This window comes from Zalophus californianus, chromosome 1, assembly GCF_009762305.2.
Source record: "Zalophus californianus isolate mZalCal1 chromosome 1, mZalCal1.pri.v2, whole genome shotgun sequence".
NCBI lineage: Eukaryota > Metazoa > Chordata > Mammalia > Carnivora > Otariidae > Zalophus > Zalophus californianus.
Genome location: NC_045595.1, coordinates 58,807,531 through 58,833,055, shown reverse-complemented (window position 1 = coordinate 58,833,055; position 25,525 = coordinate 58,807,531). Strand labels below are relative to the sequence as shown.

The window sequence follows — 25,525 nt, the reverse complement described above, 5'->3', positions numbered from 1 at the left end:
TGAGAGAGAGAGCACATGAGAGGGGGGAGGGTCAGAGAGAGAAGCAGACTCCCTGCCGAGCAGGGAACCCGACGCGGGACTCGATCCCGGGACTCCAGGATCATGACCTGAGCCGAAGGCAGTCGCCTAACCAACTGAGCCACCCAGGCGCCCCTAAAATAAATAAATAAATCTTAAAAAAGAAAAAAAAAAAAAGAAAGATGAGGCCCCAGGCTTCATGGGGTTTCCATTCGGTGGGGGGAGGGGGGTGGGGGGGGCGGGTGGGGATGAAAATAAGCAACTTAGGAAACCTCAGAGAAATTAGTACTATAATGAATGTCACTGGAGGATGTGCCTGGGCAGCATTTTAAATCAGGGAATCAGGAGTTTCTCTGAAGAGGCAACATGAGCTCTGAGGCCTGGGGAATGAGGAGACAAGGTTAGGGGAGAGGGTGGCAGGGTGTCCCTAGTATTTCCATGGTGGCCTCTGCTGTAGGTGATGTCCGGGCTGAGCCCAGTGTGGGGCCCAGACAGAACCGCCCTGCCCTGTGCCCACTCCCCTCCTCCTGCCCTATCCAACCTGCCCCAGCCACAGGGTGTAAAGGAGGCCACAGGGGACAGGCTCTGCTCCACGAAGTTGTGCCAGCAGTAGAGCTGGGCCTGGGGTAAAACCAACAGCCAAGGCTTGTTGTGCTCTTTTCACTCTTCCTTCCTTCCTTCCTTCCTTCCTTCCTTCCTTCCTTCCTTCCTTCCTTCCTTCCTTCCTTCCTTCCTTCCTTCCTTCCTTCCTTCCTTCCTTCCTTCCTTCCTTCCTTCCTTCCTTCCTTCCTTCCTTCCTTCCTTCCTTCCTTCCTTCCTTCCTTCCTTCCTTCCTTCCTTCCTTCCTTCCTTCCTTCCTTCCTTCCTTCCTTCCTTCCTTCCTTCCTTCCTTCCTTCCTTCCTTCCTTCCTTCCTTCCTTCCTTCCTTCCTTCCTTCCTTCCTTCCTTCCTTCCTTCCTTCCTTCCTTCCTTCCTTCCTTCCTTCCTTCCTTCCTTCCTTCCTTCCTTCCTTCCTTCCTTCCTTCCTTCCTTCCTTCCTTCCTTCCTTCCTTCCTTCCTTCCTTCCTTCCTTCCTTCCTTCCTTCCTTCCTTCCTTCCTTCCTTCCTTCCTTCCTTCCTTCCTTCCTTCCTTCCTTCCTTCCTTCCTTCCTTCCTTCCTTCCTTCCTTCCTTCCTTCCTTCCTTCCTTCCTTCCTTCCTTCCTTCCTTCCTTCCTTCCTTCCTTCCTTCCTTCCTTCCTTCCTTCCTTCCTTCCTTCCTTCCTTCCTTCCTTCCTTCCTTCCTTCCTTCCTTCCTTCCTTCCTTCCTTCCTTCCTTCCTTCCTTCCTTCCTTCCTTCCTTCCTTCCTTCCTTCCTTCCTTCCTTCCTTCCTTCCTTCCTTCCTTCCTTCCTTCCTTCCTTCCTTCCTTCCTTCCTTCCTTCCTTCCTTCCTTCCTTCCTTCCTTCTTCCTTCCTGTAGGCTCCATGCCCAGCACAGAGCTCAAGGCAGGGCTTCAACCCACAACCCTGGGAGCAAGACCTGAGCTGAGATCAAGAGTCCAATGCTTAACTGACTGAGCCACCCAGGCACCACTTTACTTTTTCTTTTGAAATAATTATGATCTATAATAACGATAACTTCTCAGGAAGTTGGAAAGATAGTACAGTGAAGTCACACGTACCTTCTCCTAGCTTGCCCCAGGGGTCACATCTTCTGTAACTATAAGACAATATGGAAACCAGGACAGTAACATTGACACGATGTGTGTGTCCAGTTCTGTGTCCTTTATCACAGGTAACCAAGGCTGAGACCAAGATATAGACCTTTCCCTCACCTTAAAGATCCCCTCCTGCTTCCCCCTTACAGTCACACCCCCATCCCTCACCCCACCAAACTCTGATCTGTTCTCCATTTCTATAATTTTGTCACTTCAAAAATGTTATATAAATGGAATCATATTATTTGTATTTTCTGTTATGGCTTAAGTCTGCCGTTTTACTTGTTGTTTTGTTTGTAACCTGTGTTTTTTCTTTCAATTTTCTTTTTTCTTCCTTCCTGTGGGTTACTTGAACACATTTTAGAATTCCATTTTGGTTTATCTATAGTGTTTTTGAGTGTATCTGTTTGCATAGATTTGTAGTGGTCGCTCTAGGGATTACATTCTCTATATGTCCTTCCCACAGCCTACTGGTTTTTACCAGTTTGAGTGATGTGTAGAAATCTTTCCTGTCTTTACAGCCCGTTTCCCTCCGCCATTTATAATGTAATTACTGAGATGCTCCCTCTAACTACTCTGAGACATGAGGTGCTGGAATAATTTTTGCTTCAACTATCCAATGTAATTCAGAAAGTTACAAAGAAGAAGTCCATTGTTCTTTCTTCCTTTCTGATGCTCCAAGAATCCTCCTTTTTAAGGTGGAGGGAAAGGTCTATATCTTTGTCTCAGCCTTGATTACCTGTGATAAAGGACACAGAACTGGACACACACATCATGTCAATGTTACTGTCCTGGTTTCCATATTGTCCTATAGAAGATGTAACCCCTGGGGCATCCTCCCCACTCTTGATCAAGGGTACAGCATGGGGAATGGCCTGAGGCATGAAGACCTCTTTGGAGTAAAATTCTCAGCATGGCAACGATGCTAAGCACACACATCATCTGTTTAGAGAGCTTCCTTCAGCCATTCTTTCAGGGAAGGCCTGCTGGTGACACATTCTCATGCTTCTCCTTTATGTGACAGTGTCTTGACTTCTCATTCCCGAATGGTATTTTCACAAGCTATAGAGTTCACGGATGACAGTTCTCTTTCAGCCCTTAAAAATGTCCTTCCATGTCCTTCTGGCCTCCAGGGTTTCTGATGAGGAACCTTCCATATACAAACTGTTCGACCTTGACAGTAAGGCATTATTTCTCTGTCACTGCTTTCAAGGATTGTTGTCTTCAGTTTTTGGAAGGTTGCTGATGATGGGCCTTGGAAGAGGCTTCTTTGGGTTTACACCATTTGGGGTTTGTTCAGTTTCTTGAATCTGTAGGTTTATGTCTTCTGCCAAATTTGGGATATTTTCAGCCTTTATTTCTTTAACTATTTTTTTCAGTCTCCGCACCCCACCTCGTTGTCTCCTCTCCTTCTGGACTTTGATGGCACAAATGTGAGATCTTTTGTTATTTTGCACAGATTCCTGAGGCTCTGAGCCCCAACCCAGTCTATTCTCTCTCTGTTTTTTGGACTGGGTGATTTCTGTTGTTCTATCTTCAAGTTCACTGATTCTTTCCTCTTTCTCTCCTGTTCTTCTGTGGAGCCATCTATTATCTCTTTTAATCCAATTACTGTATTTTTTTTAGAAACTATAAAATATCTATTTGGTTCTTTATAACTTTAATTTCAGTCCTTGTCAGATAATTCCAGCCTCCACTGACCCTTTGGTGCTGGCATCTGTTGACTGTGTGTCTCAAGCGAGCTGAGAGTTCCCTGGGACTTGCTATGATGGGTAACTTTTGACTGGGTCCTGTAACTTTGGGGTACTGTGTGCTGAGACCCTGGGTCATATCTCAATCTTCGGTTTCACAACTGGCCTCCTCTGGCCCCACACAGGTTGGGCAAAGAGGGCATTGCCCTGTTACTGTTGGGTGTGTGTCAGGGAGGCCAGGTCCAGAGTCCCCTCTTCAGCCCAGGGTTCTTTAATGCAACGAGAAAATCTGGGCTGCTTCTCTGATCCCCAGGGGCCTGATTCTTGGGGTTGTGGGGTGCAAGGCCCCCTTGGCCCTATAGTGATGGTGGTAGGGATGGCTTTTCCAGAGGCCACAGCCCTGGAGAGAATCCTATGCTTGGGCTACTTGGTCATGAGCGCTCAGGGGGACAAGCACTCTGGGCCTCCTGGGGTGGTGTGTGCTGTGGGATATGGATCACAAACTGAAGGCCTGCTAGCTGGGCTCTTCTTGATGGTGGGTCTTGTTCACTCAGTACTTGCCCAATAGTGTGTGTATGCTTTCCACAGAGCAGGTGCCCTCCAGGTCACTACCTGTTTCAACCCTCACCAGCTCCCAGACTCAGCGTGCTCACTGTTTACACGCATCACCTACTCCACCCTCAGAGTCACCTAAAGCTCAGAATGAGGCGATGCCAAACTCCTGCAGCACTCTTGGGGCGCATCTGTAAAGTGGTGGGCAGGGGGCTCTGCCGCTGTGCCTTCAGTGCAATGTAGTGTTGACAGTGACCTGGTTACATCCCCAAAGCCGGGGGTGGGGGGAGGGCTGGTGACAGACCTGAGCTCAAAATGGTCACAGCTGTCACAGAGGGACAGGAAGCCTGAGGAGGACTCCAGTGTGTGTGTGGGGGGGTGTTTCTTGGAGGCAGGGGGAGCTTGGGCCATGGAAGATGAAAAGATGAAAGGTGCATGTAGGGACACTCTTGATCAAGGGCACAGCATGGGGAATGGCCTGAGGCATGATGACCTCTTTGGAGCAAAATTCTCAGCATGGCAAAAATGCTAGGCACACACAGAGAAGCAGTTAGGGTCCTGAAGGCCTTGCCTGCCCCGCATCCAGGCTTGCTTATTTTGATAACCACATGTGGATTTCCTAATGCTACCCCCAGCTCCAGAGGGGTCCCTAATACCAGCCTGCCAACTGCCACATTCTACCTCAAGGCCACAGGGACTGGTTCAAAGGGGCCACATGATGAGCTCATTTCACTGAGGCTCAATTCTGGAAATTTTCTTGGAACTGTTGGGAAGGAAGTGCCTGAAGCTGCTGAGGCCACCACTCAGAAGGCCTGTGTGGGTGTGAACCAAGCTGGTAGCCAGCAGAACCCACACATGGGGAGAGAACTCCAGGGCACAATGGCCATGTTGTGCCTAAGCCCCACACATGCTCAACTGATGCTCACCTGAGCCAATACATGTCCCTTGGAGCTTAAGCCCAGTTGTGTGTCTGTCACCTGATACACAAAGCCTGACTGGTGAAGGCAGGGCAGGACGAGTGTGGGCTGGGTGAGCCTGAGGAGGCTACGGTTGGGTCCCAGCAGCCTTTTCTTCAGAGTGCCTATTCCTGGGCTGAGCCCCTCTCTTGTCTGGGGGGACCAAAGGCCTAGAGTGTGGGGATGGCTCTGTGCTCACCCCTCCCTTGGCATCATCTTGTCTCTGGTCTCTTGACAGCTCCCCACATCCATGCTGGGCCCCCAATCCCCTCTCTTTCCAGTGGCCAGAGTAGGCTTCACAGAATAAATACAACAGCAGCTTCTGTTCACCCCCTGAGCCCACAGCAACTGCCAGTGGGCCAAGCCTGATGGCACCCACCCACAGCAAGACGAGCCACAGTGCTGCACGCTCAGGGCCAGAACAGGGTGGGTGCCCTCGAAATGTCAAGGAACCCCCAGGGAGCACCTGCTCTGTGCCTGCCCCCAGCGTGTATGCATGTGTGCACAGACCACATGGGGTGGCGGTGCAGGTGTTCCGTGTGTGGATGGAATCCCCTGGAGGTTCTGAGCAGGGAAGGGTTCCTACCCTCTCTCCTCCCCCAGATCCCTCTGAGCCACAGCACGGAGAGCCAAGTGGGGAGGGGCCAGGTGGGAACTGGTGACCAAGGAGGGTGCCCATATGCTCAGGGCAGGTGGTGGCAGTCGTGGGGGTGGTAAGAAATGAATGGGTTAGAAATATTTGGGGTGCCTGGCTGGCTCTGTTGGTAGAGCATGAGTTCAAGTCCCATTTTGGGTGTGGAGCCTACATTAAAAAAATTGTAAAAAAAAAAATATATATATATATAGAGAGAGAAATATTTGGTTTCTGAACTGGGGTGAGGGACAGGCAGGAGTCAGGAGGACTCAGGGCCAGGGATCAGTGGTCATACCCCAGGGGACTGGGGTGCCCGGGACCCACTGTTCTCCCCCAGACACTCCTCCTCACCCATCAGCAGGAGGGGCCTGCCTCGGGGCGGGAAGGCACCCTTGAGTCTACTTTTGCACAAAGCTCTGAGTGGCCAACATGCAGAAGCAGCCCCTGGAAGTACTCCAGTGGTGGGAATGTTGGAAGGTACTGAAAGAGCCTCTTCACCAAACACCTCAGATCAGAACCGTGTTCCTACAAATTGTTCCCCACTGTCCAACAACTCCCATGCCCTCTTGAACTGCATCGGCATGCAGAAGCAAAACCCGCAGAGGAAACCCAGAGAGGCAGAGCCCGAGCAGCCCGGCTGGCTCATTTCCCCCATGTGATGTGGGATGAAGAGCAGCGGCCACAGACCTGGGGGCAAATCCCAGCTCTGCTTCCCCTCCTCTCCTTCTGCATGGGATCCGGGCCTTAGCTCCAAGCAAGGCTTAGGCAAGGGTGCCGCTGGGTCAGATGGGAGCCCCAGAGTGTGGAACTCACCCTGGGCTCATCCCAGCAACGGTCACTCGCCGCTGTCTCTCCAACAAACTGCCCGTTGGGGTCCTCTCCCCGTGTTCCTGCTGGACTGTTGCCTTTTGCTTTATAAGTGTATGTATGTCTTGCAAATATCTCTTCCTAAGTCCTGGCTCGCCTTGCCATTTCCTCTTTTGTAATTTTTAATGAACAAAAATGACCAGTTTTAAGGTAGTCACATTGATCCGTATTTTCCTTTATTTCTTTCTTTTCGACATCTTGTTGAAGAAATCCTTCTCTTGCCCTGTCTATTGTCTTCTGAAAGTGTTTCAGTTTCCTTCATGACTCTGGGGCCTAGGGTCCACCTGGAACTGATGGTCCAGCATGATTCATGAGCATTACGTCATCCGATTTCCATCTTGAACAGATCTTGCTGCCACTGTTTGGGGAGTAGACAGAAAGGTGACATGAGCAGGAATGGGGTGGAGTGGGATGGAAGGAAGTGGTGTGATCCGGAATAACATTTTGGAGAGAATCCACAGGGCTGAGGGAAGCAGGGGACATGGGGGAGGGGATGGAGTGTCCAAGAGAACACTGGGGTGGCTGGCTGGGCGACTGTGGGTTGTGGTGTGGGGGGGGGGGTTTGCCAGGTTAACCATGAGCTTGGCTGCCACCCATAGCCCAGTGGCCCTCTTGAGCTTCCCTGGAAACAGTTGGAGATAGGGGGCTGCTCCCCAAGGGAGAGGCCGTGGATCTTGGGGACTATGGAGCAGAGTGAGAAGGGCCTTGAACAGTGCCTGCCCCAGTGGCCCTGGGGAGGACAGGTTGGCAAAAGAGCAGGCAGACAGGTGGGGAAAGCCCTGAAGCCAGCAGGCAGAGACAACACAAAGCAGGGATAGACATTTTCTCAGGCCTCACTGCAGCTCTGTGGGGCGGGGTGGGAGGTCCTCTACATCCATGTCATGCAGGAAGAAAGTGAGGCTCTGAGAGTAGACAGGACTTGCTGTGTGTCAACTAGCCATGCCAGGATCTGCACCGAGGTCTGTGTGACTCAGAAGTCCATGAGGAAGGAAGGCTCTCGGGTCTTGTTTGCCACCTACAAGCTGAGGAACCTGGGCAAGTCACTTCACCTCTCCTGCCTCAGTTTACCCATCTGTAAAATGTAGCAGAGCCCAGTGTTGAGTCAGCACTACATTAGTGCTTGCTAAATAAAGCAGTGAATAGGACCTTTAAAGAAGATGCTCTCCCCCATTTAGGTACACGCCAATTAAAGCCACAGTAGAAAACCAGTGCACACCACCAGATAGGCAAACCTCAACAGTGACAGTAGCAAGTGTGGGTGAGGATGGGGGGGGCTGCTAGGACCCACTCACACTATGGCTGGGAGTGCAAACTGGGGCCATCACTTGGGAAAATTGTTTTTCTGGTGTCTACCAAACTAAACATACACCTACTGGGTGACCCATCAACTCAGCCCTGGGTCTTAGTGTGCCGCCAAGAGGCTGCACAAGATGTCCATCACAGCTTGATGCACGGAGACCCACAAACGGGGCCCCGTGTCCATCAGCAGGAGGGGGAGGCGCTACAAAGCAGAGTGAACAAACTGCCTATCAGCAGCAGGGGCTGGCCTGGCCCTCACAGCGGGAGGATCGCTTTTCTAAAATGCCCCAAGACAAGCACAGCAAAAGCAGCATGCCATCTGGGGCACGCGCCTAACGGGTCGAACCCAAAGGAAAAGGAAGAAAAGATGAACTCAGAAACTAGGATAGGGGGCTGTGTGAGGGGAGGGAGGGGAGGGACGAGATGGGAGGACCCCTTGGCCGGGTGTGAGCTTCTTGCTGCGTTCTCTTTCTCAGCCGTGTGCACCGAGGAGGTGTCCTCTCCTGCAGGGATGACGCAGGGTTCACACACAGCAAAGGCCCCTCGGTGGCTCTCCTGCTTTCGGGCTAAATCCCCCGCTGCTCCCCCGGCCACCGCCAGGCTTTCCCCGTCCTCTCGGTTCTGCGCTCTGCGCTCCTGCCGCCGCGCCTGCCCTCGGCCGGGGCCTTCTGCGGGGCGGCCTTTCCCGGGCCCCCACCTCTGGGGGCTCTCGGAGCGCGCCACCGCCGAGCGCCGTGCAAGCACGGTCACGGGCGATCACCCGCCGCCCCGCCGACTCTGGCCCCCGCACTGCCTGCTCGCCCGGCCGCGTTCGGGGGACAGCCGGATTGGCGTCCCGCCACGTCCCCACCTCGGGACTCGGGGCGACATGTTCCCGCGGCAGCGAACGCGCCGCGCGCAGGCAGGCTGTCGTGCGGCCCCGCCCGCAGGGAGCGCCGTTTTGCTCACCGCGAGGGTTCCCATCCCACCTAACAGACGCGGTGGCAGAAGGCCGAGGGTCCCGACCCACATCCCTGCATGACCCGGGGCAAGGCGCGTTCCCTACTCGGGCCTCAGTTTACCCTTGTGTGAATGGAGGCTCTACTGCTAGGTCGGACACAAGGAAGGCGGGCCCATCCCTGGGGACACGGGCTCAGGACAGCCCCGGAGCTTGGGGCTCCCCGGGGACGCTCCGCGGCGGGCCCTGTGCAGAGCCATTAAGGCGGACAAGTGTATCGCCGTTTGAAGGACCGGGGTGGGCCCCGGCCGGCGCGCGGCGCGGGGCAGAGCGCCCTCTGGAGGCTGCTGGCAGCCCCGCCCCCTGCGCCCGCCCCGCCCCCGCAGACCCCGCCCCCCCGGCCTCGGGCAGCGCATGCGTGCGGCGCGGCGCTCCGCGGGCGGCGAGAGCGAGGCCGGTCCGCAGCCGCGCGGCGCTCGGCGCCCCATTCATGCTGGGCAGCGGCGGCGCGGCCACGCAGCGGAGCCCGGGCGCGGCGGCGGCCTCGGCCTGGGCGGCCTGCGCGGCTTCGGCGGCCCCGCGGCGGGGCGGGCGGCGGCGGCGGCGCGGGCGACGGGGCGCGGCGATGGCCGGCGGCGGGGCGCGCCCCGGGGCAGCCCGTGAGTAGGGGCGCAACTTTCCCCCGCGGCGCGGAGCCTGGCCGGGCGGGGGTCCCGGACGGGGGGCGCGCCGGGGTGGGAGGCGCCCTCGGGCCGGAGCGGGGCGGCCTCCGGCCGGGGCGCGGGGCATGCGGCCGAGCGAGCAGGGGGTGTGCGCGGGGGACTGCGGCGCGCGTGTCCGCGGGTCCGCGTGTCCCTGCGGCTCCGGCCCGGCGCCCGCGTGTGTCCGGGCGCGGCCGTGGCGCTGGCGCTGAGCTCTTCGCGTCCCCGCCCGGCCGGGATCGGACCGCGGCCCCAGGCCCCGCGCCGCCGGCCTCTCCCCGCCCGCACGGCCCGGCCCGGCCCGCCGAGCTCCGCGGGGCAGAGCTCGCGGCGGGGGGCGGGGGCCGGCGCTGCCCCCTCCTCAAAGGCAGGAGAGAAAGTTTGTGGCGGCCCCAGAGGGAGGGCCCTGGGGGTGCCCAGGCCGAACCCCGGGGCTGGACCGCGGACTCCGACCTCCGGCCGCCGGCAGGGCCGGGCCGGGCTGGGCTGGGCAGGCCCGGGCCGGGCTGCGCGGCTGCCTGGGCAGGGCCGCGGGAGCCGGAGGAGGTCGTGCGGGGCTGCATCCTCCGCTGGCCCTCAGGGCGCTGGGGTGGAAGTTGGAGTCGCTTCCTCGGGACCGACGCCCGCCCCCGCCCCCTCTGGCCCAGGGTGCCGGGAGATGGGCTCTGTGTCCGCCCCTGGCCCGCAGGGCCGCTCACCCGGGCTGGGAGGGGGCGGTGCGGGTGCCGCCCGGGAGGCCGCCCCGCTCGATCGGGCCTCTTCAGCCTCCTCCTCTCAGGGCCTCTCCAGGGTCAGCCCGCTTCTCTCGGAGGCTTCGGATTGCTTCCCGGACAGTCCCGGGCCTGGTGTGCGGCGTAGCTGGGGACGGCGGGGCTGGTTCCGGGCTGCCTTGGGGAAGGGGGAGCGGGGCTCCAGGGAGGCCCCTGGCCGCTGAGATCCCAGGTGCAGCCCGGGAAAGGGGGGTGAAAGGGGCTCCAGTGGCTGCTTAGAGCGGAGAACTGGCCCTGGCTCATCTTTGGGGTGCTGGGGCCACGCCCCTTGAAAGAAAGGGGTGTGTGTGTTGGGGGGGATGTGGACCGGGCCTCTGCTCCCTAAGGCAGGGCTTAAGGAGCTCACTGCTGCTCCACCTCTTTCCATGCCGGGACTGGTTCTCTGGGGCTCTGGTGGGAGGGGGGGGGGCTCAGTCTTTGCTCTTCTGGCCCTTGGGGAGCAAGCCCCAGCTCTTCCCCACTCCCTGCTGGTTTGGGGTGTGCAGGAGAGACCAGGTGCGGCACCAAGCAGCCAAGATTCTGCCCAGCCCTTGAGGAGCATCCAGTCTCATGCCAGAGCGGATGAGAACATCAGTGGTTCCCTTTCAGAGCCAGGCTGCAAATCAGCCTGGGAGGGTGGCCCGGGGAGGCCCAGAAAGGGCGTTTCAGGCAGAGGGGACAGTATAGGCGGAGGTCTGGCAGTGTCTGTGCGGCTGAGGTGTTTGTTTGGGGTGGGGGACAAATGAGGTGCTGTGGACAAAGGCAGCCCTTTGCTGGGCTTCTGCACCCCCAGATTGTTGCCTCTATGTTCTGATTCCTCAGGAAGGTCCCCGTGTCTAGAGCCGCTGGCCAGGAGGGAAGGGCACCTCAGGGAAGGACCGAGTGGTGGGCACTTTTTCTGAGTCAGATTCCAGTGCTTCCAGATCCTGGTCTCATAGGACTTGTCTGGTGGGAGAGCAGGACGGCTTGGGACCGTGTCTTTCTAGGGCCTGTGTTGGGGGGGGTGACAGCACAGCTCTCTGCCCTGGTTGCTAATGGGGTAACTCTGGGCAGGATGGCTGTCCCATCCTGTCCCCCAGCCCCAACCTGCCCAAGTCCCAGAATGATCCAGAGTGCGAAGGCATGGAGATTGGGGCTCTTCCTCTCTGAAGAGGGCTCTGAGGGTCTTTGTTTCTGAGGATAAGGAGTGGTGGTGGCTGCCGGGCCCTGGAGAAGGAAAGGCGCTGTTGCTCTCTCTACGCTCTGCTGGGCGGTCAAGCCCATCCCGTCCAGGAGTGGAGCCGGCTGTGCTGTGGCCCCGTCTGCCTCTGTCCGGGTCTCTCTGTCCCTGGCTAACCCCTAGTTGGCACACCCAGCACCAGTTTAGCTTCCCCCTTCCCAGTCTGGTTCAGATTGGGCCCCCTGGCACAGCCCACTGCCCATGCCAGGAAGCTGCAGTCATTCTCACTGCCCCTCTGCATGGTCCAGCAGGTTCCAGGCCCCGGCTTGGGCCCTTGCTTCTCTGCTCCTCCCCACCAGCTCCCCGTGTGCCTGGTTCTCTTAGAACAGGTGGAAGAGCCCCCTGGAGGAGCCTCCCCAGACCACAGTGGCCAGTTCTGCTCTCCTCCCAGATGCCCTGCCAGCGTCTGTCAGTGCTCCCGTCCCCCAACCCAGTGTGGTCCTCCCCAGCACCCAGGCCTGGCTTTGGCACAAATGCATTTTTTCTGGGGCAGGCCAGACATCTGTGGGCCATGAGCCCCAGCCGGTCAGCTGCCCATCCATGTTTCTGTAGGAGTGTGGGATTTCATCCTGTTCTGCTGGGTGACCTTGGGTCTGTCTAAGCCCTGGTCTCCATAACTCTAGGATAGGGGAAGTGACTGAAACGTCCTCACTGGCCTTTGTGAGATGGTGGGCGCAAGGGTCCCAGCCCTGGGCTTGGGATCCCCCCTTCCCTGGCTGGCCATCCCGCCCGCCATGGCCAGTCCCTTGCCAGCAGCCACTGTTGGGGGAGAGAGGGAGTGGGCCCAGGGCCAGCCTGGAGTTTAGACAGTGGCTTCTCCAGCCGGGTCTCTCCTGTTTAATATAAAAAGTAGGGCCCATAATTGCATTAAGACGTGTATAATTATCCCGGAGGAGGGGAGAGCCCAGCCCCTGGTAATTGCAGGCCTGCTTTGAACTGATAAACGGTGAGTGATTCATGTTTTCTTTGGAGTTCACATGCACTCAGCTTTCAGCCCAGGCCCTGCTGACACTGTGAGGAGCCTGTTCTCTGGCTCCTGAGCTGGGGACAGGGATGGGGGGAGGGGCTGGGGACTCCTCTCCTGGCTGCCAGCATAGGTGGCTTGTAGCTCTTGGAGTGGTGTCTGGGCAGAGATCCTCAAGGAGAGGCAGATGACAGCCAGCCGGGAGGGTCCTGCAGGGCAGCACAACCGGGTCCTCTTGCTGTGGGATCCTGGCTTAAAGCTCCCTGCTTCCCTGAGCCTCAGTGTCCCCACCTGAGTGGAAGGTGTGGGCCTTGACTCTGCAGAGGGTGGGTGCAGAGTGAGGACAAGGTGACGGAGTAGGCCTTGCTCTGCCCAGGATCTATTCATTTACTCCTTTATTCACAAGTATTGGGCCCTGGAGTCGGCTTTGGGAGAATGCAGAGAGCCAGGCCCTGCTCTTGTGGAACTGCCATTCTTGTGGGGAGAGCACAAGTTTGGGAACAATAAGTAACAAAACCATTTGCAAGTCCTGTGCCACAAATTAAAACGGAGTAAGTAGCTGAGAGGAAGAGACTGCTAGCTTCAGCTGGCAGGTCAGGGCAGGCAGCCGAGACCTGAGCAGGGGTGTGGGCAGGGAAGGGAAGAGCATCCCAGTAGAGGGAACAGCACGGCCGAAGGCCTGGCTGAGGGCAGAGGAGCCCTGTGCTACAGGGGCAGACATGGGAGCCCAGAGACCCGTGGGCCCTGTCTGACAGCCTGTTGCCCTGTGGCCAGCTCCCAGCCTGGGCTTGGCAGAAGGCACTTATCTTGTGGGCCTCTGCCTCCCCCACCTGTAAAATGGGGCTGCCAGTCTATGTGAGGGACACTGTCCAGGAGCAGAGAGCGTGCGCAGCCCTGGCTGGCGCCGGCCTGCGTCTTGATCCAGCATGGCTGTGGTCGGTCTCCAGCCAGGGGTAGGACGAGGCCTCAGCATCTGGCAGCACCAGGGCAGGGCCACTTCTGACACCAAGAGGGTACTCTTGCTGATGGCACCTTGTGGGCTTCTGGCCCCGAGAGAGGAGCTCGTCATTCTCGTTTTATAGATGCAGATACCAAGGCTGGGAAAGAGGAGTGACTCCTGTCAGGACCACCTGGCTACAGAGCCTCGATATAACTGAGCATCTGACTGCCCGCTGCTGGGCTGGGAGGAGACCAGACTTTTCCAGAAGAAGGGGGGGTCCATGACAGGATTTGCGGGCCGGCGACCTTGTGTGCAGTTCAGAAAAATGGCCCAGGCTACTGTGTGGGGCCTGGGCTGTCGGTGGGCATGGTGGGTGAGGCCAGATGCTGTGGTTGTCCAGGTGGGAGAGGGGTGGGCAGTTTGGGGGAGACTTAGTGGGGGACGCTGACCTTAGTGGAGAGTGTGACCCGGGAAGTACAGGTGGGGATGCTGGGAGCCTGGTGTGGCGGTGAAAGATGCTGGGGGCCCGATCTGACAGGAGGGGAGGAGCTGTGGGCAGGTAGAGGACAGCCTCTGGGCTTTTCAGACTGGGGAGAGAAAACCACTGCCGGGGGGGCAGGGTTCAGGGAGCCCCCCCGCCCCCGGAGGGCTTCCTGTTTCCTCAGAGTTGGGGTGAGGGTGTGGAAGGGGAGCTGAGAGGCAGGCCAGAGGAGCCTGGGAGGGGGCAGTGCTGCACCGACAGAATGGGGGGGCCTGATTGGCTGGGGGTGGGGATAGTGGGTGGGAGGTGTACAAGGCTTGGCTTCTGGATCATTCTTTGGAATACAGGGCTCAAGGTCCAGAAAGGCGCTGGGCCAGGGTCAGCCAGCAAGTGGCCCCAGGGCCAAGATGACCCAGACTGCCTCCCGGCCCCTCTGAGAATTGCTGCCTGTGTGGTGATGGGTCCGAGTATCTTCATCTGCTGGTGGGGTGGGAGGAGGGGGGTTGCCTATGAGTAGGGCTCTCCAGGGCCTGCAAGGGAGCACGTGTCCCCAGAGCCTTGGGCAGAGAGGTGGTCACTTACCCTAGGAGCCTGGAGCTGGGGCAGGGGGTTTGTTCTGTAGGCGTGGGGAGGTTCTGAGTCAGGAGGTTACGGCCTCCAGGCTGGGGTGTTAGTTGGGCTCCCAGTCTGGACCCTGGACCTTCATCACCTGCCTCCCTGTTCCTGGGTCCGTTTCTCTCCTCTGCCTAGAATGGCAGGCCCAGGCATTGTTGGCCATCCCGTGCTGCTCATGGTGCTCATGGGCTTGGTCTTGGTGACCCCTGATGTTCCTCTCCCTGCTTGCAGGTCCTCAGTTTGGGGAGGGGGTCCTCTGTCCACCTTGGGCTTCTGGCAGTTAAGCCATGCCCCTGGAGGTGGAGCATGGGATGTCCCAGCACCAGCTGGGCAGCGCGCAGAGCTCGTGAGATGGCCATGTGCACTTGGGTGCGTGTGTGTGCCCTCCTATGTCTAGGGACTTTACCCACACGCACGCCCCCTCTCCCGCCCGTTCTCCTCCGCAGGGCTGAGGCTCCCGGCCCCGTGATGCACGCCTCTGCAGGACCCGAGCGCCTCGGCCTGAGGCCCCGGCCCGCCATGCCACTGCCACGCCCGAGCCTGCGGGTGCTCCCGGGGCTGCTGCTGCTGCTGCTACTGGGGGGCGCGGCGGGGGCACCCCGGGCGGGCGGGGGGCCGCAGCCTGCCTTCCGCACCTTCTCGGCCAGCGACTGGGGCCTGACCCACCTGGTGGTGCACGAGCAGACCGGCGAGGTGTACGTGGGTGCAGTGAACCGCATCTACAAGCTGTCAGGGAACCTGACGCTGCTACGGGCCCACGTGACGGGGCCTGTGGAGGACAACGAGAAGTGCTACCCGCCGCCCAGCGTGCAGTCGTGCCCCCATGGCCTGGGCAGCACCGACAACGTCAACAAGCTCCTGCTCCTGGACTACGCCGCCAACCGCCTGCTGGCTTGCGGCAGCGCCTCCCAGGGCATCTGCCAGTTCCTGCGGCTGGACGACCTCTTCAAGCTGGGCGAGCCGCACCACCGCAAGGAGCACTACCTGTCCAGCGTGCGCGAGGCAGGCAGCATGGCTGGCGTGCTGATCGCTGGGCCGCCGGGCCTGGGCCAGGCCAAGCTCTTTGTGGGCACGCCCATCGATGGCAAGTCCGAGTACTTCCCCACGCTGTCCAGCCGCCGGCTCATGGCCAACGAGGAGGACGCCGACATGTTTGGCTTCGTGTACCAGGACGAGTTCGTGTCGTCGCAGCTCAAGATCCCCTCGGACACGCTGTCCAAGTTCCCGGCCTTTGACATCTACTACGTGTACAGCTTCCGCAGTGAGCAGTTCGTCTACTACCTCACCCTCCAGCTGGACACACAGCTCACCTCGCCCGACGCCGCCGGCGAGCACTTCTTCACTTCCAAGATCGTGCGGCTCTGCGTGGACGACCCCAAGTTTTACTCCTACGTCGAGTTCCCCATTGGCTGCGAGCAGGCGGGTGTGGAGTACCGCCTGGTGCAGGACGCCTACCTGAGCCGGCCCGGCCGCGCCCTGGCCCGCCAGCTGGGCCTGGCCGAGGATGAGGACGTGCTGTTCACCGTGTTCGCACAGGGCCAGAAGAACCGCGTGAAGCCCCCCAAGGAGTCTGTGCTGTGCCTGTTCACGCTCAGGGCCATCAAGGAGAAGATCAAGGAGCGCATCCAGTCCTGCTACCGTGGCGAGGGCAAGCTCTCGCTGCCCTGGCTGCTCAACAAGGAGCTGGGCTGCATCAACTCGGTGAGTAGGTGCCGTGCGGGCGCTGCCCCAACCCCCCCCCCCCACCTCCATGCTCAACACCCTGCGGCACTCTCCCTGTACCTGGGGCCACCATTGGGCGCCTCCCGGAGGGTCAGGGCTGCTCCTGGGGTGTCGGCCTGGGAGCCTGTGCCCTTACCTGCAGCCGTCCTGCTTCTTTGAAGACAGGGTGTTGGGCCCGTGTCCAGCAGTCCATGAGCCCCTGTAGGCAGTGGGCCTGGCACCGTACCAGGCGCTCACCACCCTGTCTTGTCTCCTTACGGAGAGCTCATAGAGGCTCAGTGAGGTGAGGTGACTTGCCCAGCATCACAAAGCCAGTAAGAGGCAGAGCTGGGCCAGACGGGGAGCGTGTGTCCCAGACCTGTCTCCCCACTTAGTCCATTGTCGAGAAGCCCTGCTCATCCTTGCCCTGGGCTCTGGGCCGTGCACTTGCTCTCTGGGCCTGTGGCCTCAGCTGGTACCAGATGATGGCACCAGCCCTGACACCGGGGCAGCCTGAGGGCCTGGGTGCTGGGTGGCTGACAGCCACAGCTCTTGTCTCTAGGCCCGGAAGAAGCCAGCCTAGGGTCAGCTGCTTTTGGGGGAGCATCTTATGTATGCCCCCAAGCAGTAGGATCTGTTGTTTTTCTGAGGAAGACTACGGGCTCAGAGAGGGTAAGGGACTTGTTCAGGGGCACTTTGAGGTGACCTGCCCAGGTGGGAGCAAGGCTTCGACCCCTCTGCTCTTGCTACCTGGGACTACCTGGGTGGCCCAGGGAAAGCTTGGCCCGTCTGGCCTCAGTTGTCCCAGTTCTATCCTGGGAGTGACACTGGTTTGTCTTCAGGGCAGGGGGCCAGGGCAAGGGTCCCTTCACCCCTTCTCTGTCACGTCTACCGCTGGGTGGGGTGGGGCACCCATCAGGATGGGGCCGTCCTCCACCGTGAGGCCCGGCTATGCCAGGCCGATGCATTGTCCACCCTCCCCTGGCCTCTCAGGGAAGGCATATGATCTCTGCTGTATAGCTAGAGAAACTGAGGCCTGGAAGGACAGCCCCTCTGAGGTCACACTGGATGCTCTGCATGCTCCGTGTGCATGGCTGCAGTCATCCCCTCCCCCTGGCTGGGTCCCAGTTGCTGGGGCCACTTGGGGACCCTCAGCCCCGCTGCATTTTGGCGTCCCTTGCTCCGTTTGTATTGGTGATCTCTCCCCTGCAAACCTCAGGCCCTGAGCCTGCTTCAGGGGAGCTAGCTGGCCCCTTTTCCCCCGGAACCTGCCCTCCTCCAGGCCCTTTCCTTCTTCTCTTGAACCTCATGTATTGATCGCGTCGCATCCCTTCAGTTACCACTTTATAGCCGGCCCCTGCCTTTGCCTTTTAGGTGTGACCCCTGTTTCCTGTCTCAAATGAGCCCTCCCTGTACCCCACAGCCCTCCGGTGGCTGGCCCCCTCCCTGTGCAGCCATCATCCATGCTGTGGGCCTGGTCCCCAAGGTGGCTGCTCTACTTCCTTGGTCTCCCCTAGGCTGCTTCCTTTCTGGCTCTCCCCCTCCCACCCACAGGTTGGGTGGGGGACCTGTGCCCAGTGGCTGGGGAGATGCCTCCCCCCGATCTGGGCATGTGCACTGGGCCTCAGGGCCTTTGCAAGTGTTGGCTTCTCTGTCGAACGGGTCCAGGAATCCTTGATCCCCCACATCTGTCGGGGCCACGCTTGAGCCCAGCCCCTCTGAGGACCCTCTGTGAACCCCTGCCCCCTCCATGCCCACCCCCCAGTTAGCTGGGGCCACTGGCCGACCTGGCTGCAAGGCTTCCCGCCCGCAGGCAGAAGGCTCCCGGGGCCGTGTGCAGGGGCCCAGAGGCTCACCCTCTCCCTTCCCACAGCCACTGCAGATCGACGATGATTTCTGTGGGCAGGACTTCAACCAGCCTCTGGGGGGCACCGTCACGATTGAGGGCACGCCCCTGTTCGTGGACAAGGATGATGGCCTGACGGCTGTGGCTGCCTATGACTACCGGGGCCGCACCGTGGTGTTCGCCGGCACGCGCAGTGGCCGCATCCACAAGGTCAGGCCCTGGGGCTGGGCGGATGGGGCGGGCGGAGCCCAGGGCGGACAGCATTGCCCGGAGACTGGGAGGCCCAGGTCCAGTGCCAGGCGAGGCCGCCGCGAGGGGCCTCAGCAGGCCCCCACTCCCATGTGCCTCCCTGTCCCATATCCCTTCTCTGGGGCTGCCTCAGTGTTTGGCAGGTGTAAAGGCCCTGGCAGGGTGTCGGGGGCTCCAGGGCTGGGTCAGGGACGTAAGGGGTCTGGCCACCCTACCATCCCCAGGGGCCCTGGAGATGCTGCCGCTGCTCTCTGAGGGCACATAGTGACCTCCTGGGAAGGCTGCGCGGGGGTGGGGGCAGGGCACGCCTGTGTGGCCCCCATCCCCTCCGGGGGATCCAGTGTCTGCTGAGGCAGCACTCTGCCCTGGCGAGAGGCCCCCGCCCTGCACAGAGACAGCAAGGCCAAGGGCAGGGCAAGGGTAGCACCCCCCACCCCCACCTGCCACTGGTGGGTGCAAGGGGAGCACTGTGGCTCCAGAGGCATGAGGGCTCCTCAGGGTGAGAGGTAGGGTGCTGGGGGGGAAGGGCCCGCGTGGTGGCTGCCTTCCATCCCTCACTAGCAAGCATTGAGCCGCACAGGGCTGCCAGGGAGCAGCCACGGGAGGGCTTCCCGGAGGGGTTCCTGAGGGCAACTGCCTGTGGCTCAGTCCCAACTTGGTGGGTGGGTGGGACCAGACCAGAGTAGGGCTGACCTGCTGGGGAGGAAGTTCCTGGGGTGACCGTGGGGTGGGGGTGCCTGGGAGCCCCAGAGCCAGGCCAGGGGCGGGGCCTGGTAGATGAAATAACAGCTGTCCCCAGGCCGGGTGCTGACACAGCTCCCCGCCCAGCGTGTACTCGTGGGTGGGGGCTGGGCCCGGGGCCAACAAGGGCCTTGCCTGCTCTCAGCTTCTGTGCTGGGTTGTGCGGGAGGGGGGGTCTCCCTGTCTTTGCAGTGGTGGGTGCTCTGGCAGTCATGTCCCACTGTTCCCTGGCTCTGTGACCACCTCAGCTTTCCCATCTGTGAAGTGAACCCGGATGTGTGGGCTTGTAGGCTGGGGTGGTCCACATGCTGACTGAAGGCCATCCTGGGATGGGGCACGCTGGGGTGCTGTGGGGTTCTGTCCAACTCAGGCACTCTGCTGGGGCCAGTGGGGGTGGGCAAGCCCCCGTGCCCTGAGCTGGTCCTCTGGTGTGGCCCACCTTTCCTTACCCTTTGTGAGGGGTACTATCGGCAGCCAGGGTGTAGGCTCTTTTCCTTCCCAGGAGTGGGCTCCCCACCTTAGGGGAGGGTACTTGGGGCTGGGAGAGCAGGGGAGAAGAACCATGGAACCCCTGGGGAGGGGGTTGTGTCAGATGGGTTGGGCCTGCCAGGGGCCAGAGCCTCCCCTGGGGCAGGGCTGCAGAGTGAAGGTCACTCGGAGACACTCCCGCAGGGCGCCCCAGGGCCTGTCGCCCAGCAGGAGGCTGGGCTCCTGGGGCTGGGAGTGGCCCATTTGAAGGCTGGTGGGCTGGCAGGCAACTGCTAAGGCGCTGTCTGTGCCCACAGGCCACCCTGTGAGGAGGTTGGGAGAACGGGTTAGTCCAGCCCTGCCTCCCCCGCTGCCTCCCTGGCTCCAGCCTCACTCCCCTGCCCCAGGGCCACGGTCCGGGTGGGAGCTCTGTGAGTTTAGCTGGTCCTGCTCTGCTCCGTCTCTGCCCTAGTCCCACAGGGGGGAAACGGAGGCCCATTGTATGGAGTGGGAGCTGGGCTTAGGCCCCTCCGTAAGGAAACCTCTGCTTGTCTCTCCCCCACCGGCCCCTGCACCTACCTCCCAGAACCCCGTCCTGGGCACTGGCTCCTTCCACCCCTGGACCCGTCTGGGCTGGGCACTGCAAGTGAGTGGGTTGTGCCTTTCTGGGGTATGTGGGGCTGAGCCATGCCCAGGAGCTGCTGGCCTGGTGGTGGGAGCACCCCCCTCATTGGGGAATTAGATGCACATTAGTTTTGAGGCTTTTCCATAGAGGCGGGCCTCAGCCTCGTCCCCTGGACCGGTCACCTGCACCCACCTGCTCAAGGGGGGGGGCGGTTTCAGGAAGCTGTCACACGGCTGTTCATGTTCTGTGGCCAGTTGTTCGCACCCTAATCCCATGCAAATGGCTGAGATCAGGTGTGGTCTCAGCTCTCCCCCTCGCCAGCTCTGTGGTCCTGGAGCTGGTTGTCTAGCCTCTCTGAGCCTGTTTCCCCGAGCATAGTACGAAGAAGGATGAGAGGATGCGCCAGGAGGGCCCAGAGCCTGATGTGCACTTGGTCCCATTCAGGAGTGTGGTTAGCTCTCTGTTGTGGTGGTGCCTCTCCGAGTCCTCACAACAACTCTGTTGTCCATTTGACAGATAGGGAGACTGAGGCACATAACGGCAGCAGCCTGTGCCCAGGCTTACTGGCTCCAGGGTCCTCACTTACAACTGCAGGCTCCCTCCTTGTCCTGTGGGTCCTTGGAGGGAAAGAAACAGGGACCCCTATTTCCGTGTCCTTTCTCCGAGGAAGCCCGGAGTCCAGGACAGCCCCTCCTCCAGGAGCTCCTCACTGCCCACGCCTGCCCTGAGCTGCCAGCTTTCGGGGGCCTTTCTTCCCACTGCCCAGCACATCAGCTCCCACCAGACCCAGCTCCGTCCAGCTCCCATGGGTAGCACAGCTGTCCTGCTCTCTCTGCCTGCCCATTTCCTAGGACCCGTGGCACCCTTGAACCCCATGTCACACCCTGGGGCATGTCTGCAGTTGGAGGCCTGAAGTAGCATAAGGGCTGGGGGCAGGGGTTCCAGTCCCGCTCTGCTCGCCCCACCTCCATAACCTCCCCCAGCCCCCACACTAGGCCTCTAGCCTTGACCCACTGTGCAGGACGCCTGCTCCCTGCTGTGCATGGGGCCCAGCCTACAGCAGAATGTCCTCTCCTGCCTCCTCCTCACCCCACCACGTGTCATCCTGACCCAGGCTGAGGGTGGGAGCAGCTCTGGCCCAGCTCAGTCCAGCACTGTGCTCGCTCACTGCCTTTCATCCTCTGTCCTGGTCACGTGCTGGGTCCTGGGCCCTGGGGACCCCTGCCCACTGCTGACCCAGGGGCAGGCCTGCTGTGCTCAGAGGCCCCCATCTTCCCCAGGCGTGGTTTTTCTTGAGCTTTAAGAAGTAACTGGTGAGCTCTAGGGACCCGGCTGGCCCTCTGCCAGGCCCCACCGACAACGTTGTTGTGTAAAATTGTAGTCGATTAATTTAAACCTGCCAACTTCAGCTGTTCAGGGCTGGCTGGGGGTGCTTCCCAACTCCCCTGGCCTTCCCTAGAGGCCCTGCCCGCCACCTGCCACCCTCTCTGCCAACAGAGGCAGCCCATCCTCCTGGGCTGACCCCCCTCCCCCAGAGCCCCAGTCCTGCATGTACCACCCTACCCCCCTACCCCAAGTGGCCACCAGGGACCCCTGGACCCTAGCAGGAGTTTCCACAGGTGGCCCCTGGTTTGAGCTCTTTTGAGTCCGCTCAGGTACTCACAGTGGGTGTGGAGAGGACCTGTCCTGAACTCCTGCCAGTGGGTGCCCTCCCTGCCCCACCCCAGCCTGGAGGCCTTCTTGGACTCTCCCTTTCTGCAAAGCAGAGGTGGGGACAGTCCCTGCCCTCTGGGCCTGGTGAGGGACACCCCAGGCCAGCCTGGCCCTGGTAACTGTGCCTGCTACAGGGCTCAGGGCTACGCTGAGCAACACAGCCCTGTCTCTCTGGTGGCTGTGCCAGGGGGAAAGCGGGCCCCGTCTGCCTCAGCATCCGGTTTTTCAAGAGAATCTGGAAATCCATATTTTGTGTGAGATCTCTTATTGTTAAGCATTGGCAGCTAATGACACATTTTTAGAAAGCATTATGGGCCAACCCAAGGTTGCTCTGGGCTACCAGTTTATGACCGTGGGGATCTGGGCTGTGGCATCACTGGCTTGCAGGATGCTGGGCCTTGGGGTAGGACCCAAGAGACAGCCGCCTAGCTGGGCTCTGGGGCTGGGCTGGGCTGTTTGGGAGTGTGGCTAGTAGGGAGGCCTGCCATGGTGAAGCTCCTTCCTGGGGGGGCCTTGGTTTTCATCCCTCCACATTGGGTGGGCTGTGCCTTCTGGGGGCTGTTGGGAGGCCCAAGGGAGGTTGACATTCCTTCCTGTGTGGTGATCCTTGTATGGAGGAGAAACAGGGCCGTGGCCGCAACATCTGTGCCCTGGCACTGGGGCCTGGCCGGGCCATTGTCCCTGTGTACTCAGGCCTTGGCTCTGTCCGGGCCCTCGGAGCTACCTGCTCTTACCTGACTCTCTGGCATCCCAGCTGTGCTGGTGGTTACTGAGCACGTGCTGGGTGCTGCTCTGGGCCTGGGCTGCCAGGGACAGGGAGACCTCTTACCCTCCATTGGCCGTCACGGCTCTAGAAGTTCCCTTTGGACGCTTTTCCCATTCCCCCCAGCACTCCCATTCCTCATAGGATGTCGAAATTCAGAGTCCAGTAGTGTTTCCAAAACCTGTTGAGAGCGGCTGGTAGCCTCTTCTCAGAGTCCCTGCACCAGGGCCTCTCTGTCCTGGGCGAAAGCCTGCTCCATGCATCCAGCAGGGGTCCCTGCTCCGTGAGCCCAGGTCTGTGCAGGAGGTGGGCTGGGGAGCCCCTGTGGGGCTGGGGCAGGATGGTGGCCTTGAGAGAGACGCTGGGCAGGACCAGGCCCCTAGCCCCCCAACCCCTGAGCCACAAGGAGTGTCACCACCTCCCATTTTACTGCCCATGGTTCCATGGATTTGCATCTCATGTATGTGTGGGGGGAGGGGGGATGCCCTCGACTCCTAGTGACCTGCTCTCTAGAGACCCGCAGAAGCTCCAAGGGGCAGCCTGCACCCCTGGTGGCTGTGCACCTGCAGACGTTCTTGTCGTGCTGAACCGTGGCCCTGAGCACATGCAGGCAGCACCCTGTAGCATGGCAGGGGTGGGGCAGGGGGTTCCCAGCATCCTGCATGCGGCTGGTGTATGACCAACGTCCATTCTGAAATAGGACGTGCCCACAGGACAGTGCACAGCTGTGGCCGTGTAGCCCGGGGCCTGTCACACAGAGTGCAGCAGGCCCCCTGGCCCTGGGAGGCACCCCCTTTCCGAAGGATCACTTGAGTGGGTGACGTCCATCTCAAGGGCTGTTTTGCTGGGTGGGGGCTTTTCGTGGGGCATGCAGCGTGTCATCTGTGTTTCTTTCTTTCTCATTGCTATTTGTGAGGCTTGGCCCTGCCGCGGTGGGCAGCTGGTTGGTTCTCGGTCATGACGACGGTGTGTGTCACAGACATGCATGCGCGGGGTCCTTCTGCTGTGGGCCGGTGCGGCCATGTTTCCCACGGGTCTGTGGTGGGCGGTGCTGCCGTGCACGTGCTGTGCACACTTCCGGTATGTGCAGGGCTGCATTTCTGCTGGCTTTCTCCCTGGGAGGGGGGCGGCTGGGCCCCTCTGATCTCTCTGTCCTGAATCTCAAGGGCTGCCTGTGTTGCCATCTCCCGGATCGAGTGTGGTTGCACCTGACAGAGTGGTTGATCCGCATCCGGCCGTGTTTATGGCAGGCTACTGGGTGCTGGTGGGGTTCCGACCCCCAGAGAGTTGTTGGTGGAGAGCAGAGGGGTCCCTGCTGCCTGCTTCCTGTGTATCTTAGTTGCCATGCCTGAGGGGCCCATGGGTGCACTACCCTGCCTGCCAAGGACGTGGTCCCTGGAACCTGTGGGTGGTATTGCATGGTGTCTTAGGGATGTCCGTGTGTCCTACAGAGGACTTGTTACACTTTTCTGGTTCTCCTGGGCATGGCTGGCCGTGGTAGGTGGCGCCAGAAGGGCACAGGGACGTCTCATTCCCCCACGGGTCTGTCTGTTGACATCTCAGCCCTTTGTCCCAGAGCCATGCCACGCGAGCATTGCTTCTTTGCATCCTATGGCAGCCAGCGGTGGCCCGGAGGCAGGCATGGAGGGTCCCGCCTCCCTGTGGGGTCTGGCTCATCAGACCTTAGCCCGAGCAGGGACACCTAGGCAACTTGAACAAGAATGACGCTCTCGGGTGCGGGCTAGCAGTGGGCTGCCCTGTGCCCAGTCCTGTGTGTGCCTAGGTTTGGGGGTGGCCTCCTGAGGGCCCAAGAGTATTGTCTGCAACGCATAGTTCCCCTTCCCATGGGCAGACAGGACCCCGACCTCTAGGACCTGCCCTCTCGGGGGTCAGGGTGTGAGAGCTCCTGGCATCACAGCAAGATGGGTACAGAGACTAGAACAGAACAGCCCAGCTGGGGAGTCTGCCAGGAAGGGCGTTGTGGAAGGAACAGTAGGGCCAAAGCTCAGAGGTGCTCTCATGCTTGCTGAGGTAGCAGAAGCTGCCTGTACTGCCCTGACCACCCCTTATCCTGCGGTGGACATGCCTGTGGTGGACTGTTCACTGGTGACCCTGTGGTGCTCAGCATCGTGGGGGCAGGGACATGGCCTGCAGGATTCTGGGAGAAGCTTCAGAGGTCTGGCCTGGTTAGGGGCAGGGAGCCAGAGGACTGTGGGGGATTCAGGAAAGTCAAAGGGGCTTACATCTACCTGCTCACGTTGGGGGACCGAGTGGGTGGGAGTCGCGTGGCTGACATGGGTCATGGATGGGAAGGTGGGCAGTGGTTTGAGACAAGGGCATCAGCTTGGGTTTGAGACAAGGGCATCAGCTGGATGGTCACTGCTGCCTGCCACAGGGTCTGGCCCGGGGCTCGTTAAGTCTCAGGCTGTAGAGGGCTCTCTGGCCACGTCCCCGCTGAGGACAGTCCCGGTCAGAGACGTGTGAGGGAAGGCTGTGTGATCTATGTTGCCTTGTGCCCAGCTTTGTGTGGCCTTCACGGCAGTGAGGCAGATCCCCCAGGGCAGCTGTGCCCCTCCATGCCCAGCTCCCCACAGCAGCATCTAGCCTTGGGGGCCCAGTTTCCAAGCAGCTTCCAAACAGTCTTCCTTCCCCTACTATTGGAACCGTGAGCTTCTGAACTCTCACACAGCCCTGTGAGATGGATTTCTATTGGCACAGGAGGAGACCAAAGGTCAAGGAGGACCATTGTTTATGTTGGTTGGTGTCTACTTTTCTCCATGTTGAGGGCTAGGCTTGGAAAAGACAAGATTCCTGGGACCCTCCCCCCAATCTCGCCAGGTGTGTTTGGCCCAATTACAGCCACTGGGCCTCCTGCAAATCATGTTTTAATTACCCAAGTACTGCCAAGAGGAAATTGTTAATTGCTTTTCCAGTATCAAATTCCTCCTGGCCTTTCTGAGAATGGTCCCAGGAAGGGGCCTGGAACCTGCCCCCAGCCAGAGGAGGGGGAAATCCTGTGGCAGCTTGTGAGGGGGTGAAGAGGGGCCCATGAGCTGGGTTCACCAGGGCCTCAGCCACAGGCCCCTGACCAGGAAGGAGA

General features: G+C 60.0%; 1 protein-coding gene across 3 annotated transcripts in view; it reads left to right on the top strand.

Moving 5' to 3' along the window:
• Window positions 1-9,264: 9,264 nt before the first annotated feature.
• PLXNA1 (plexin A1) overlaps window positions 9,265-25,525 on the top strand; it is a 50,997-nt gene continuing 34,736 nt past the window's right edge. For 2 of the 3 annotated variants that reach the window (XM_027584335.2, XM_027584334.2), the window contains exons 1-2: window positions 14,045-16,020; window positions 17,894-18,076. In XM_027584335.2, the coding sequence (XP_027440136.1) occupies window positions 14,626-16,020; window positions 17,894-18,076 (1,578 nt within the window). In that variant the 5' untranslated portion in view covers window positions 14,045-14,625. Of the gene's footprint in view, window positions 9,310-14,044; window positions 16,021-17,893; window positions 18,077-25,525 lie in introns of those variants that run through there. The other variant, XM_027584336.2, reaches the window with a different exon arrangement.